The sequence below is a fragment of the Carlito syrichta genome, unplaced genomic scaffold (assembly GCF_000164805.1).
Source record: "Carlito syrichta isolate Samal-C Ts95f unplaced genomic scaffold, Tarsius_syrichta-2.0.1 Scaffold285058, whole genome shotgun sequence".
In the NCBI taxonomy this organism is placed as follows: domain Eukaryota; kingdom Metazoa; phylum Chordata; class Mammalia; order Primates; family Tarsiidae; genus Carlito; species Carlito syrichta.
In genome coordinates, this window is record NW_007229154.1 from 62,195 (window position 1) to 77,613 (window position 15,419).

The 15,419-nt window shown below is 44.1% G+C and overlaps 1 protein-coding gene across 1 annotated transcript in view; it reads left to right on the plus strand.

Moving 5' to 3' along the window:
- ARHGAP31 (Rho GTPase activating protein 31) overlaps positions 1 to 15,419 on the plus strand; it is a 94,569-nt gene that overhangs the window by 38,574 nt on the left and 40,576 nt on the right. The window contains exons 5-7 of the mRNA XM_021709787.1: positions 11,901 to 11,983; positions 12,958 to 13,065; positions 13,758 to 13,900. Coding sequence (XP_021565462.1) covers positions 11,901 to 11,983; positions 12,958 to 13,065; positions 13,758 to 13,900 — 334 coding nt within the window. The remainder of the gene's footprint in view (positions 1 to 11,900; positions 11,984 to 12,957; positions 13,066 to 13,757; positions 13,901 to 15,419) is intronic.

Below are 15,419 nucleotides of genomic sequence, written 5' to 3' on the forward strand. Positions count from 1 at the left end.
AAAGCCCAGATACACAGTTGTATATCAAGAAAGGATTAAAAGGAAGGATGTTCAAAAGACCAACGGCCATTCATTTCAGTGATGGATTACGCTAACTTGTTAAATTTTATTCACTAGAAAGATATTAATTTTTAGACCGGGCTTGGTGGCTCAGTCTGTAATTCTAGCACTTTGGGAGGCTCAGGCGAGTGGATTGCCTGAGCTTGCAGGTTCAAGACCTGCCCCGGCAACTTGGCAAGACCTCATCTCTACAAAAATTAGCCGGGCTTGGTAGCACGCGCCTGTAGTTCCAGCTACTTGGAAGGCTGAGGCGGAAGGATTGCCGGAGCCCAGCAGGTCGAAGCTGTGGGGGCCGGGAGCGTGCCACTGCACTCCAATCTGGGTGACAGAGGGAGACTCCAACTTAAGAAAAAAAAAAAAGATATTAATTTTTAATTTAAAAAATAGATCAAAGCACACAAAAAACTTGAACATAAACATCAATCCCTAGAGAAGTCAGCGTGTACCAGCTGAAATAGAGCTGCCAGCAACTGTGGGGGCCCCTCCCCTTGAGAACTCAGGCAAAAGGTGAACAAGCCTCCATTCTGCATGGCTGAGGCATAAATAACGGCAGCCCCTGCCCATGGAACCCCAGAGGACATCCAAAGAGATGTCCTCCCTGGGAACCAAGAAGAAAGATGTGAGCTTCATGTCAGAGTATAATCACTGTCACCGTATTCGAATATCTTCTCATTTTAAAAGTAATCGTACTCAGTGAAGAATGGAGAAAGGGTCCTTGGTCTCTGTCCTTAAAGACCAAAGACACCTTGAGTCTTTTATTAATTTCATAGTATTTTTGTTTTCCCAAATCAAAATAAAATTTTGACCGGGCATAGTGGCTTACAGCTGTAATCACAGCCCTTTGGGAGGCCTTGGCAGGAGGCCAGGGGTTACCAGCCTGGCCAACATAGGGAGACCCTATCTATTGAAAAAAAGAGAAAGGGCCGAGCTCGGTGGCTCAGCCTGTAATTCAAGCACTTTGGGAGGTCGAGGCGAGTGGATTGCCTGAGCCCGCAGATTTGAGACCAGCTCTGGCACCTTGGTAAGACTTCGTCTCTCCAATCAAAAAATTAACCAGGTGTGGGAGTGCGCGCCTGTGGTTCCAGCTACTTGGAAGACTGAGGCAGAAGGTTCACTGGAGTCCAGCAGATCGACGCTGGGGTGGCCGTGAGCGTGCCACTGCACTCCAGCCTGGGCGGCAGAGTGAGACTCCAACTCAAAAAAAAGAGAAAGAAAAGAAAAAATAATAAAATTGTATTGCAAAAAGTAAAGCAGTATAGGAAAATATAAAAGAAAGTATAAATCACTGGAAATTCTACACTTCGGGCATATCTGCTATTAACAGATATAACATACTAACTATATCTGCAATAACATATTTAAAGATCTCCTCCCCCTCCACACACACACTTTCACTCCTTAATACTATATATTGCTCTTTTGCAATCTTTTTTTTTTTAACTTTTTTTTTTTTAATTGGAGTCTCACTCTGTCACCCAGGCTGGAGTGCAGTGGCATGCTCACTGGCACTGCGACATCTACCTGCTGGACTCAGGCAATCCTTGTGAAGATGAGGTCTCGCCAAGTTACCCAGGCTGGTCTCGAACCCCTGGGCTCAGGCAATCCTCTCACCTCCACCTCCCAAAGTGCTGGGATTATAGGCATGAGCCACTGCTCCCGGCCTGGAATAATTTTAATTCAACAATGTGATCATCTTTCCATGATAGTAAATATAGAGTGACACTATCTTTTTTTTTTTATTTATGTTTTTAGCCAGGCGTGGTAGCACACGCTTGTAGTTCCAGCTACTTGGAAGGCTGAGGCGGAGCCCAGCAGGTCCAGGCTGCAGTGGCCAGGAGTGTGCCACTGCACTCCAGTTTGGGTGACAGGGTGAAACTCCAGCTCAAAAAATAAATAAATAAAATAAAATGTATATTTTATTTTAAAGATGTGGGGTACAATTCAGGATTAGGTATACAAGTGGAAATCGTACAGGTAAAGTTTGGGCCTCCCTTTGGTCCCCACTTTGCCTGCTTTGAGATCAGGTACTTTTATTGATGTTGAGTCCCCACCTCCACCCTGGCAGTATTCCTTTACTGCCAATCCTTTTCTTATAGTATTATGGTAAATGTTCAGGATCCCTTTGAGTGTGAACATGTGGCACTCTGTTCTTTGTTTCTGTGATAGATCACTAAGTATTAGAGATGCTAAATCCATCCAAGTTGCTGTGAAGTTCATATGTTTGTTCTTCTTTATGACTGCATAATATTCCACATTTTTTTATTCAGTCCTGTTTCAACAGGCAACACGGTTGGTTCTGTGTTTTTGCTGTTGTGAATAGTGCTGCAATAAGCATGCATGTGCAGGTATCTTTTTTTTTTTGAGTCGGAGTCTCACTCTGTCGCCCAGACTGGAGTGCAGTGGCCACTCCCGGCCACCGCAACCTCGACCTGCTGGGTTCCGGCGATCCTTCCACCTCAGCCTTCTGAGTAGCCGGAATTACAGGCATGCGCTACCACGCCCGGCTGATTTTTTGATTTATTGTAGAGATGAGGTCTCGCTGGCCCGGCGGGTCTCGAACCCGCGGGCTCAGACAATCTACTCACCTCAGCCTCCCAAAGGCGCGGGATTACAGACTGAGCCACCGAGCCCAGCTGGTATCTTTTTTGTAGAATGATTTGAGTTGAGTGACATTATCTTTACAGAGTATTCTCTCAGGTGAGCCATGCTTTCTGAAACTAATAGTCTACTGTTTGGACATTTATCTCCCACTGGATGGACATTTAGGCTTTTTGCTTAACACTTTGCTTTTATAAACAACATTATAATAAACATTCTTACATATATATTTACACATTTGTCTGTTTATGTCCTTAGACGGAAATCATTGAAGTAAATTTGCTGAGTAAAGAGTTCTTGCTTAAAATTTTTTCACATGCTGCCAAACTGTCCTTCAGAGAGACAGGGATGCTCTTTTCCCTGTAGACTTGCCAATACTGGGTATTATCAATTTGTTCAACTATTTGCCAGTCTGAATCAACCAAAAGTAGCATTTTCTTGTTATAATTTGTAAGACTATATTGTTGTCTGTATAGTTGTAATCCTTTTATCAGTACAATAATATCTTTTTTATTTTTTTGTGAGTTGGAGTCTTACTCCATCGCCCAGGCTAGAGTGCAATGGCACGCTCACGGCCACCTCAGCATTGACCTGCTGGGCTCCGGTGATCCTTCCGCCTCAGCCTTCCAAGTAGCCAGAATACAGGCATGTGCTCCCACGCCCAGCTAATTTTTGCTTTATTGTAGACACGAGGTCTTGACAAGTTGCCCAGGCTGGTCTCAAACCCACGGGTTCAGGCAATCCACTCGCCTCAGCCTCCCAAAGTGCTGGAATTACAGGCTGAGCCACCGAGCCTGGCCAATGATATCTTTAAATACAGTGGGATGGAATATCATCATGTTAACAAACTGAAAAAATCTCAAATCTCATTCTTTGGTAGTTGAGAGTAGACAGGAATTCTTGTCTAGAAACCTCAGAAATCTAGTTTCTTCTTAGATCTTGTCTGCAGGTTCAGAATGAAACCCATATTCATCTTTCCCCTCTCCTGTTTCCCAATATTGCTAATCATTCTGTTCTGTCACAACAGCTGAAAAATTCCAAGGCAACATTTTGTCAATTTGTCAACAGATTTGAAGGAAATCTGACATTGTGTTTAAGCAGTTTATTGACACAAAAAATAAAATAGGAATGTTTTGTTACAACAGCTGACTTCTACATTGATAGGACCTAGTGAAGTTAACTTTGTTGACAAATTTAACATTTAGCAGATTTCTTCTTTTTTTTTCTTTGAGACAGCAGCTTGCTCTGTTGCCCAGGCTGGAGTGCAGTGATGTGATCACAGACCACTGCAGCCTCAAACTGCTGAGTTCAAGTGATCTTCTCGTAACCTCCCAAGTAGCTAGGACTATAGATATGCACCATGAAGCCTGGTGAATTGTATTTTTTGTATAGATGGAGTCTCGCCATGTTGCCCAGGCTGGTCTCAAACTCCTGGCCTCAAGTGATCCTTGCAGCTCGGCCTCCCAAAGTGTTGGAATTATAGGCATGAACCACCACGCCCAGACAATTTTTTGAACACAGTAATGAATATGATAATATAAGCAAATCTTTTTCAGGGACGTGGAAATAGTTTTGTTACGTTGTCACACATTCTCACAATGCTGTATTTAAGCCTACCTGCACAGCTAAAGCAGAATAATATCTCAATGAAATAGTAAGAGAATTGATAAATAATTTTTTTTAAGTCAGGAGTCACTATGTCACCCAGGTTGGAGTGCAGTGGCACAATCACAGTTCACCACAGCCTCGACCTCCTGGACTCAAGCAAACCCCTCCCACCCCCGAGTAGTTGGGACCATAGGTGTGTGCCACCACATACAGCTAATTTTTTATTTTTTGTAGCAACAAGCTCTCACTATGTTGTGCAAGCTGGCCTCAAATTCCTGGGCTCAAGCAATCCTCCTGCTTCAGCCTCCCAAAGTGCTAGCATTTTAGGTGTGAGCTACTGTGCCTGGCCAGAAAAAATATTAATGAAATAATTGCAATGATAATAGCTGCCATTTATTGAATGCTTACTATATGATAAACTTATAAATATTATGTCATCCTCACAATAACCCTATGAAGTAGATTTTATTGTCTCTGTTATACAGCTAAGTAAATTGAGGCTCAGAGGAAATCTCGCCTAGAGTGATACAGCTAGTAAGTGGAGGTAAAGATTTAAAATTCTGTCTTATAGCTCCTCCACTACTTAAAAATAGACTTAACAGCACTTAAATAGGCTTAAGTTCTAAATAACTTAATATGAGTTGAAGTAATGAGGAACAATTCCAAGTCAAGTTGTAGCCTAATCCTTTAGCAGATCTCCCGGTGGAGAAGAATTTCCTAACAATAAAAGTAAAAGAGCCGGGCTCGGTGGCTCAGCCTGTAATCCTGCTCCTTTGGGAGGCTGAGGTGAGTGGATTGCCTGAGCCTGCGGGTTCGAGACCCGCCTGGGCAGCGAGACCTCATCTCTACAATAAATCAAAAAATCAGCTGGGCGTGGTAGCGCACACCTGTAATTCTGGCTACTTAGAAGGCTGAAGCAGAAGAATCACCAGAGCCTAGCAGGTCGAGGCTGCGGTGGCCGGGAGCGACCACTGCACTCCAGTCTGGGTGACAGAGTGAGACTCAACTCAAAAAATAAAAATAAAAAAAATATAATAAAAAAAGTAAAAGAAATAACAGGGCAACCCCCTCAGGTCCCCTCCTACTCTGGGAGATTTTCTCTCTTCTCAATAAATCCTACTTTAAAAAAAAAAAAAAAAAAGTAAAGGCAAAAACAACCTACCCCCAAGTCCACTCTTCAGTACCCCTGAGAATAAAAGTTATGGCTCAACAATAGTTGGGGGCAGAAGCAGCAGTTTTCTGTGGCTGTTTCTGCCTGCTCCCCTGCCTTGGAAGTGTGCTCTTCTTTGCTTAATAAAGCTACTTGCGTATCCCACTTCTGTACGTATCTGTTTGCGAATTCTTCTTTCCAAACTTGAACACAAGAACCCATTGTCGCCCTGTCTCCCCACAGGAGGAGCACCCCTTTTCCCCATAACACCATCTCTGACTTGGTGGTCACACTGTATCAAATCTCCCTCTGCCTCCCCCTTACAAGAATGCCTCCTATGACTGTACTCCAGGACAGTATAGGATAATCTCCCCACACAAGATCCTTAACCACATTTATAAAGACTTTTTTCAAATAAGGAAACATTTACAGGTTTCAGGGATTAGGACCTGATATCTTTGGGAGCAGTTATTCAACCTGCTACATTACCTTTTTTCTTCCCCTCATTCTTCCCATCATAAAGAACACATTTTATTTTTATCAGAAAAAAAATCATTTTAGGAAAAGCTCAATTTTGTTCAGATTGTTCCAACTGAAAGGGAAAAAAGACGCTGATTTGGGATTTTTAGGGAAGGCAGCTTAGAGATGTGCTACATTATGTTCTGAATTTATCTTGAAATAATGTCTTTATATGTCAGTCTCCCTCCTTCAATTGTAGTCCTTCCTGAGGCCAGGAACTGGGTTTAGATTACTCATTGTTGTGTTTCCTTTCCCTGCTCTCTAGCTACTAAAAAATGTTGTAACTGTTACTTCATAATTATTTACTGACAGGTTTGTTGACCCCTATTCATCTTTTGAAATGCCACTTAGGGCAGACAGCTAGCATCTTGCAACAGGCTGTGAGCTCCAAAAAGCTGCACAGGGTGGGGTGGGAAGGGGAGGGGTGGCCAACTGTTTTGGTCTCTGGTTTGCCAGAGACGCTCAGCTTCAACACAGAAAGTCTCGTGTCCCAGGACACTCGGCAATCTCGGGAAAACCAGGGTGACCAGTCACTGTGCCTGGAGTCCAAAGTTGAAAGGAGTTGCCTTGGCAGTGCTTGGGTCCATCATGATGGGGAATGGCCCTGGATGGCACTATACTTGAACTGCGGCCCAAATGTGGCTGTTTGGAATTTTCAAGTATAAATCAAAATACTGACTCACTTATTCATTCAATGATGTTTATCAGGCACCTACTCAGTACCTCTGGCAGGTACATTTCTAGGCACTGGAGATTTAATGGTGAGCAAGGCAGATGTGCTTGTGAAATTTACATTTTAATGGAAGGGATAGACGATTAACAAATGTAGGGCACAGATCTGTAATGAGAACTGTTGATAAGTACTATGCAGAAAAATAACAGGCTACTGGGGAGAGAGTGATGGGGACGCTATTTTAGGTAGGATAATCAGAGGTCTTACTACAAGGTGACATTTGAACAGAGGCAAGGATGAAGCGGCGGGGGGGGGGGGGGGGGGGGAATTGTGCCAGTATCTGGGAAAAGAGGATGCCAAGAAGAAACACAGGTGCAAAGGCCCTGAGAGCGGGGAGGGGAGGATATGCCGAATTTATGTGAGGGAACATGTGAAGGTCAGTGTGGCCAACAGGAGCAAACTGGGAGGAAATGACAGGAGATGAAGCAAGGTGATTTGTAGATGGACCAGATCACTTAGTAGTGCTTGCTTTCTCAGGTGTAACAAAGACATATGTATAAAGTCAGTCCCGAAGGACACATAGTGGCTCCTCTGGAGACAGACTGCGGTTGGAAGGAAAACTAACTTTCCTCTGTGCTTTTTTGATTTTGCTTTTTTATATTTTTTAAATCATGTGCATGAATTACTCTTTAAAAATCAAGTTAATCGCTTAAATAATTTAAAAGAATAAAAATGGTTTTATAACAATTTTTAAAGTAGCTAATACAAAATTAAAGTTGTAGCTGGGGAGCAGTAGGAGAACCTCTGATGGTTTGTGTTGGGCCGCCCTGGTGACAGGACTGTCCGGGCAGCAGCACTTGAGCTGCAGGGACCCAGAGTGAGGGTTTGACCCACAGCCTTTGCCAGAGTCCTAAAAGAGCAGGAAGATCTTTGGGCTTTTTTCTTTCGAGTTGGAGTCTTTCTGTCGCCCAGGATGGAGTGCAGTGGCATGCTCACGGCCTCGATCTACTGGGCTCAGACGCTCCTTCTGCCTCAGCCTTCCAAGTAGCTGGAACTGCAGGCGTGCACTACCACGCCGGGCTAATTTTTTGACTTATTGTAGAGACGAGGTCTCGCCATGTTGCCCAGGCTGGTCTCGAAGCCCTCAGCTCAGGCAATCCTCTCGCCTCGGCCTCTCAACGTGCTGGGATTACAGGCTTGAGCCAATGCGCCCTGCTCGATACTAATTTGAAGAGAGCAAATAGTCCCAGGTTCATCCTTGGTCTTCTAAGATTTAATGATGCCAACCGAAGAATGTCGAGGTTCATAAATCTGGAAAGAAGGAGCTTTATTTCTCATAAAGCGTTGCGGCCTTCTGACCGGCTGGGAAGGGTAGCCTCCCACCTGGAAACAGACACCTCGAGGGGGTGAAGGGAGCAGGAAGTTAGGCTAAGTGGGGTGGCCAAACATACATATTCAATGAGCCATAGGAGGGGTCGTGCGTCTTTATGAAAGGGGAAGCATGCGCATGCGCACTCGAACTTCATGCCTCTTGTTCCATGGAACCCATGTTCAAAAAGTGGGGGCGCTAGCGTGATCCGAGGGCGGGGTTTTCAGCCCTCTGACGTCTAAAGGAGAAGCAAAGGGCTGAAAACTCTTGTGCATCCTCCCTAGACTCGCCAGACTCCTCCGTGGTCTCTGGTCTCTTATCCGGCAAAAGAGGGGTTGCAGGCTCAGGGGATTGGTTGGTGTCAGCGGTGGAGTCTTTTGAAAGGGCTGGTTTCTGGTCAGTCCCTAGGGAGTAAAGTTTAGTGGTGGTTAGCCAGGGAGGGGGTATAACGAGGCGTGTCTGACTTCCCGTCTGTCTTGGCCCAGAACTCAGCTTCCAAGGTTTCCCTGGGGCCTCCTTGGTCAAGAGACGTCCGCCCGTTCAGTTGGTTGGGGGGTTTTAGAATTTTATTCTCATTTCTCAACCATTAGCCGTATTGGCCTGGCTAATATTGAGTGAAATTCTCCTATAGGCAAAAATTGGGGTGAGTAAACTTTCACCTCCCACCCAATCGCCCAACCTTGGGTTCTGCTGTCCTCATGGGTGAACATAAGCTAAAAATAAGTCTGCAGTGGCCAGACCCCTCCAGGAGAAACGTGAAGATTTAGAGAGCTTCTGAAGAGATTCGGGGTAGGTTGAGGAGAGGTTGTAAATAACGAAATGAATGCTAATCCCAAATGGGAACTGCAGGTCTTAGAGAGTGAGCCTGCCCCGCCTCTCAGAGAACAAAGATGACTAACAGCTTCCTAAAATATTAAAGGAACTTTCCATGAGGCCTGTTAAATTGACCTACACCTTTATTCCCAGACACATTTTTTAAAAGGGGGAGGGGTTGGTGGTACATAGCTTTAGGAAATGAGGTCCTGGTTTTGCAGAGAGATGAAGGGAGGCCTCCCCACCCCATCCTTGGGTGCACAATAGAATGTAGGTGGGGTCCACACTGCATTCTGTAGCGCACCCCCCCCAGCTTCTTTCCCTTGCTTCCTCTTGTGAGGTTCTCCCTGGCTTGCAAAACCAGGGCCCTCTCCACAATCCTGTTTTCTAAATGATATCTCCAGGGTAAAGACCAAAGGCGCTTTACTGGAGGTCCCATTCTTGCCCCCATCCTACATCCTGCATATCTTTTTTTATGTTTTATTTTTGGCAAAGAAAGAAAAGCATATTTTAAAATAAATTAGAGGCCGGGCTCAGTGGCTCAGCCTGTAATCCCAGCACTTTGGGAGGCTGAGGCGAGTGGATTCGAGACCCACCTGTGCAACTTGGCGAGACCTCATCTCTACTATAAACCAAAAAATTAGCCAGGCGTGGTAGTGTGTGCCTATAGTTCCAGCTACCTGGAAGACTGAGGGGGAAGGATGGCCGGAGCCTAGCAAGTCGAGGCTGCGGTGGTCAGGAGCGTGCCACTGCCCTCTAGTCTGGGCAACAGAGTGAGACTCCAACTCAAAAAAAAAAAAAAAAGTAAATTAGAGAAAGGAGAGAGAAGATTCATCTCCCCAAGGTAGGGGAGGGGGCCAAAGCCAGGAAGCCTGGCGACAGCCATTGCTCAAAGAGCACATGGCCCTGTGTATCTTATAAAGCAAAGGTTTCAGCAGTGGTCTTGCTTATGCTTAGGCTGTGTCTGCTGTCAGGCTAGCAAGTTCACTACAAGACTGGGACATCTGTGACCATGATATTCCCAGTCCCACATTTCTCCCCACTTCTCCTTAGAACCCAAGACCTCAGATTTTCCACATAGAGAATTTTCGTTGCCTTTAAAAACGGTGGGCTTCTGTACATATGCTTTACTTCAAGTAAATAAGAAAAGGTAAAAAAAGAAAAAAACTTGGTAGACAAAGCCCCAGCACGATGTCCGGTGTGATGAGCATCTGCTGTGTGCCAGGAATTGTTCTGGACAGGGGGGCTCATCATATCCCTGCACTTACAGAGCTTATGTTCTAGCGAGGCAAACAATAAACAATAACCCTAATAGATAAGTACATTATATAGCATTGTTCATGGTGGGGAAATGAAAGGTATGATCAGTTACCATGGAAAAAGTGAGAGGCATTGCGAGGTTCAGGCTGGGCAGTACCTCAGTGTTCTCCTCTAAGGTAGAACAGAATGTACACAGCAGGTGTGGCCTGCGAACTGAAGGTGCTCAGTAAAATGAATTCTCTTCCACTTTTCTGTATCTAGAAAGTCATTACTGAGAGCAGGAACTTCAGAACTTATACAAGCAAGCAAATGATGGCCAAAGACCAAACAGAGGTGAACAATATAAGAAAACTATGACCACATTTAGGATCGTATTTTTGTGTGTATTGCAGGGGGCAGCATTCATCAAATTAAACAATGTATTTTATGATCATACCTTTCATTATATACACATGTATAGTAAGTTTCCAGCACTAGGAGAAAATACAAGACTACTTCACACATACCTGTCAATTCAAGATCTTAGAGCCCCTTTTAAAAGTATATCTTCACAACTCACTAATAAATGAAAAACATTCTCAAAAAAAATCACAATGGAGCATATAAAAATTGTAACCTGACATTTCACCATAGGCTTAGATAAATATAGGCAGTGATTGCTATGAAAGAAGAATCTGAAGAGAAGATAAAGGAACTTAAGGAAGGGATGTTTGGACAATAAGAAGAGATACGTAAAACTCAAGCTGGTAAAAATTTAAGAAAGAGATAGGAGAAAAAAATAAAAAGATTAAAGAAAGAAGGCAAGATTAAAGGGAGCGCATGGGAGATTAGACAAGATAAGAGAACTCGGAAGTGGACTTGGCAGAAATAAGAAAAGCCTACAAAATAAAACTTCCTATTGTTTTATTTAGGAACCCTGTTCCTCTAGTATCTACTCAATAATAAAATTTAAAGCCAAAAAAAAGTATATCTTGATCTAGGTGGATTATCCATGTGAAAAAAACTCATGGGGGCTATAGCTTAAAATCTGTATACAGTATTTTTAATATGTATAAATTATATCTCTGTGAAAAAAGATAGATGTGATTGCCATTGACCTTGGACTCAGGTACTGCTCAGATGCTCAGGGCCCCCAGGCAGGACAGAGTCTTGGGACAGGAGTTGAGATCAGGGGAATCTGCCCAGGGATGCCTGCGTCATACAGAAAAAAACCTCCAGCGGGCGAGAGATGGACGTGGGCCAGTCTGTGATCTAACTGCCTTTATTGCTGTTCCTGCCTCTCCTTGATGGGAACAAAATACCCACACAGAATATAAACAGAAAGCAAGTCTGGGCAAGACCACCAGGTCTCAGGGACAAAACTCTTATCCCTACCGAGGAAGGCACATTTTTCCTGCTTCCTGGCATCTAGGACAGGCAGCAGCTGAGTACTTGAGATCATGCAATGTCAGGAGTGACTGTTTGTACCCACAAAGACAGCTGGCCGAGTAGACATAATGCCACCCTGTCATCTGTCTCATCCTGTCTGTCTCTTTATCTCTCCAGGTGTGAGTCTCTGTGACTCTCTGCCATATGAGACACACACCCAAGATTCTACATATTCTTGACCAGATACCTAACGACCACCTCGGGATGCACAGAGACCCACGAAGCCCACCTGTCCCTATGCGTACACACTGTGAGACACTTCATGTCATGAACCCTCAGAAATTGTAGTGGGTTGGTTGTTTTCATAGAAAAGCATGCCCCTTGGAAAGTGATCTCTAGGCATCGCTGTGAGGCTGGAGTACAAGGGCAGGTGAGTATCCCCGCTCTCAAGTACTCACTGTGACGCTTCATGTTCTCCACAGGAGGCCGTGTCGCATTGCCCAAAAGAAGGTCAACTGGCCCGAATCCAAAATGTTGTCCAGGAGCTTCCCCCATCCCATTATAGGTAAGAGTCTTTGGGAAAAAAGAAACGTGTCCTTTCAATGTGGCGTAATACCAAAATGTTACCAAAGATACCATAGGCTGGCATCATAAAAAGGAGCAAATTTAGTGGACAGTGGCTTTCCTGGTGGCATTTAAAAGTTGGTGGACAGGTCACGATTACCGAAGCGAGTTGGTTCCTGACCAGGGCAGCAAAGGGCAGTTTATCTCCACGCCACCTGTAGGACACCCCTCAGAGTCCAATCACACAAACCAGCTTCTCGGTGACATCTCTGGTTCTTACCTAGAGTCATAGCTTCACTAAATCTATGGAAACCAACATCACTTTAATTCAAGAGTGGACTGTAGTCCTTGAGCATCTGGCTGGTAGATCTGCTTGCTCATCAGCACCATCCCTTCCATCATCCCCATCCTTTCGTTTCATTCTCACCGTTTAGCCTTGAATTGTATCACCTTTCCCAGTGTTCCCTATGCCTGCCCATCTTTTACAAGGTGTGATTTTGATGAGGTATAAGAACTTTCTAGCAAGCATAAATGTTGTTCTTCCATGAAGTGAGCTTCCTAACAAGTACCAAGTTCCCTGTAGCTGGAATAATTTTTATTAAAATGAACCTAGAGGAGAGCCTATTTCAAGACTCCGTGGAAGCAATTCTGCCTTGGTTGAAAGGAGGAACAAGTGGCCAGTAAGAATGCTTTGGCTCTGAGGTGCTGTGATTCCCTGGTTCCATCTCTGGGTGCTACTCCATCAGTCTCAGTGGACTTCTGACAAGGCCAATCCCCTTCCCTACCCTGGGCCAGCATGCACAGGGCCAAGAAAATTACTTCCATCAATCTTGATATCTTCCCCATATTCCTGCAAAATTCATAAGATAGAAATATCTAGAGTCTCTTAAATCCAAACTTAGAAATTATATGAAGATGGCAGGCTTCACACAGGCACTCTAGTTTCTTACTTTGTCATAAAACGAACCATTCCAGGACCTTGGAATACCTGATTCGACACCTGGCCCACATTGCCTCCTTCAGCAACAAGACCAACATGCACGCCAAGAACCTGGCCCTGGTGTGGGCGCCAAACTTGCTCAGGTAACCACCACATCCTCAACTTCTTTCAAAGCAGTCCCGCAAGTAAATGAAGACTGGATTCTTTAAAATTGAAGCACCTTTAAAACAAGCTGTAGCCCAGTAGTCATTGGTATCACGTACAAATTAAAGGTGATTTTAATAGCCTAAGCTCTTTGCCTGTTAACTTGGAAACTGCATTTTGGCTATAGCTTCAATGTGACTGTATGTTACAATTTCTTGGAAAGGCCTTTCTCATCTCTGCGGCTCACTGACTTTTCTTGGTTTTGGTGAGATCACAGCTGGCTATCACCAGAATTAGCTGCTTCATATGACATCATAAGTGACCTGACTCATAGAACAATTGGTTGATAGTGGAAGGGGATGTTATGAAGAAAACAAACATCAATTTTTAAATATTTATAGGTCAGTGTTTAGAGTCTTGAAATGTATAACACCTGGTAACTTCTTTTTTTGGACTAGTCAAGTGCGGTAGTGAGAAGGGGGAAATACACCTGGTAACTGTAATATGTGTTCGGTGTATTGGGCTTCACGGCCTTTGGAGAGTCCTTTTAATTGCTCTCAAATCGTTAACATATCCTATGAACTGTACATATGTAGGAGATAGGGCTTGTGCAAAAGGCCCACCATGCCTACTTGCTGCTTCAGGTTAGGGGCCAGACTCACCCACTGAGTGTGTTTCTTCCACAATGTAGGTCTAAAGAGATCGAAGCCACTGATTGTAATGGAGATGCAGCCTTCCTTGCTGTTCGGGTCCAGCAGGTGGTGATCGAGTTCATATTGAATCACGTGGACCAAATCTTTAACAACAGTGCACCTGGGTCTCTGGAGAATGATGGTAATAATTCCTCCTGGCACACAACCCACCAGCCTGTTCTTTCTTGCCCTGGTCATGGGTCTCAAGACAAGTGAGAATGGGCTTGGTTCTAGCTCTGGGTGTTGACTGTGTGTGTGAACTACTATGTCTGAGGATTATGTATATATACATCTGTGTGTGGGCAGCAAAGCTGCGTGGTGAGTTTGTATGTGGCTTTAGCATGTTTATAATCCATTACATACATGGCCTATCCCATGAATGTGGCATGGTGGAATAGAGCCAGAATAATGTTCTACTGGTTTAAATGAGTTCTTAAACACTTGCAGTTATTATCTGAAGGCAGCAGTAAATTCTTCTCCTTGACTGTTAGATTTCATCTGTACTTTCACTGTATTTCAGAAGACCCTTATACTTTCTCTTTTTTTTTTCTTTTTTCTTTTTGAGTTGGAGTCTCACTCCATTACCCAGGCTGGAGTGCAGTGGCACACTGACTGCTGGGCTCAGGTGATTCTTTCACCTCAGGCTTCCAAGGAACTGGAACTACAGGCATGCGCTACCACGCCCGGCTAATTTTTGATTTATTGTAGAGATGAGGTCTCGCCAGGTTGCCCAGGTGGGTCTCAAACACACGGACTCAGGCAATTCACTCGCCTCGGCCTCCCAAAGTGCTGGGATTACAGGCTGAGCCACCAAGCCTGACCAACACATACTTTCACCTTGAAGTCTTAGATGAGCAAGCAGCAGTATGTTCATAGTCACGGGTACATTCAGAATGTACTCTAATCTCAAGTGTTTCTTGAGTGCTTACTTTGTTTTGCCCTGCACCAAGCAGGCATACAAAAATGAGTATGTGTTGCTGAGCATCTTTTAATGACATAATGAACCCTAGGAGTGAATTGATTTATGCTGCTTGAACTCCTGGGAACCTCATCTGTAAAAACCAGAGATCCAGTGGTTTTTCAATATTAAGGTGAATCAAAAATCACCTGATGAGCTTGTTAAACCACAAATTACAAGACCTCATCCTGGAGTTTCTGATTCAATATTTTTGGAGTGAGGCTGTTAATTGGCATCTCTAACAAGTTTCCAGGTGATACTGATGCTGCTGTTCAGGTCCACACTTGGAGAATCAGTGGTGTTTGAGAACCACATCTGTAAAATATTTGCTAGCTGATCAAAGCACTCTTTTCCAGTTCATCTAATATATTTGGAAAAAGCCATATAATCATCAGAATAATCAATTGCAATTAATATAAAATTTTGATTCCTGCTATAACTGTTCTCATCCCTACTATCCTTTATGTAGTTCATAACCTTTCTTTTTTTTTTCTTTTTCTTTTTTTTTTTTGAGTTGGAGTCCATTCTATTACCTAGACTGGAGTATGGTGGCATGCTCACGGCCACCCCAGCATCCACCTGCTGGGCTCAGGCGATCCTTCCGTGTCAGCCTTCCAAGTAGCCAGAACTACAGGTGTGCGCTACCTCACCTGGCTAATTTTTTGATTTATTGTAGAGATGAGGTCTTGCCAAGTTGCCCAGG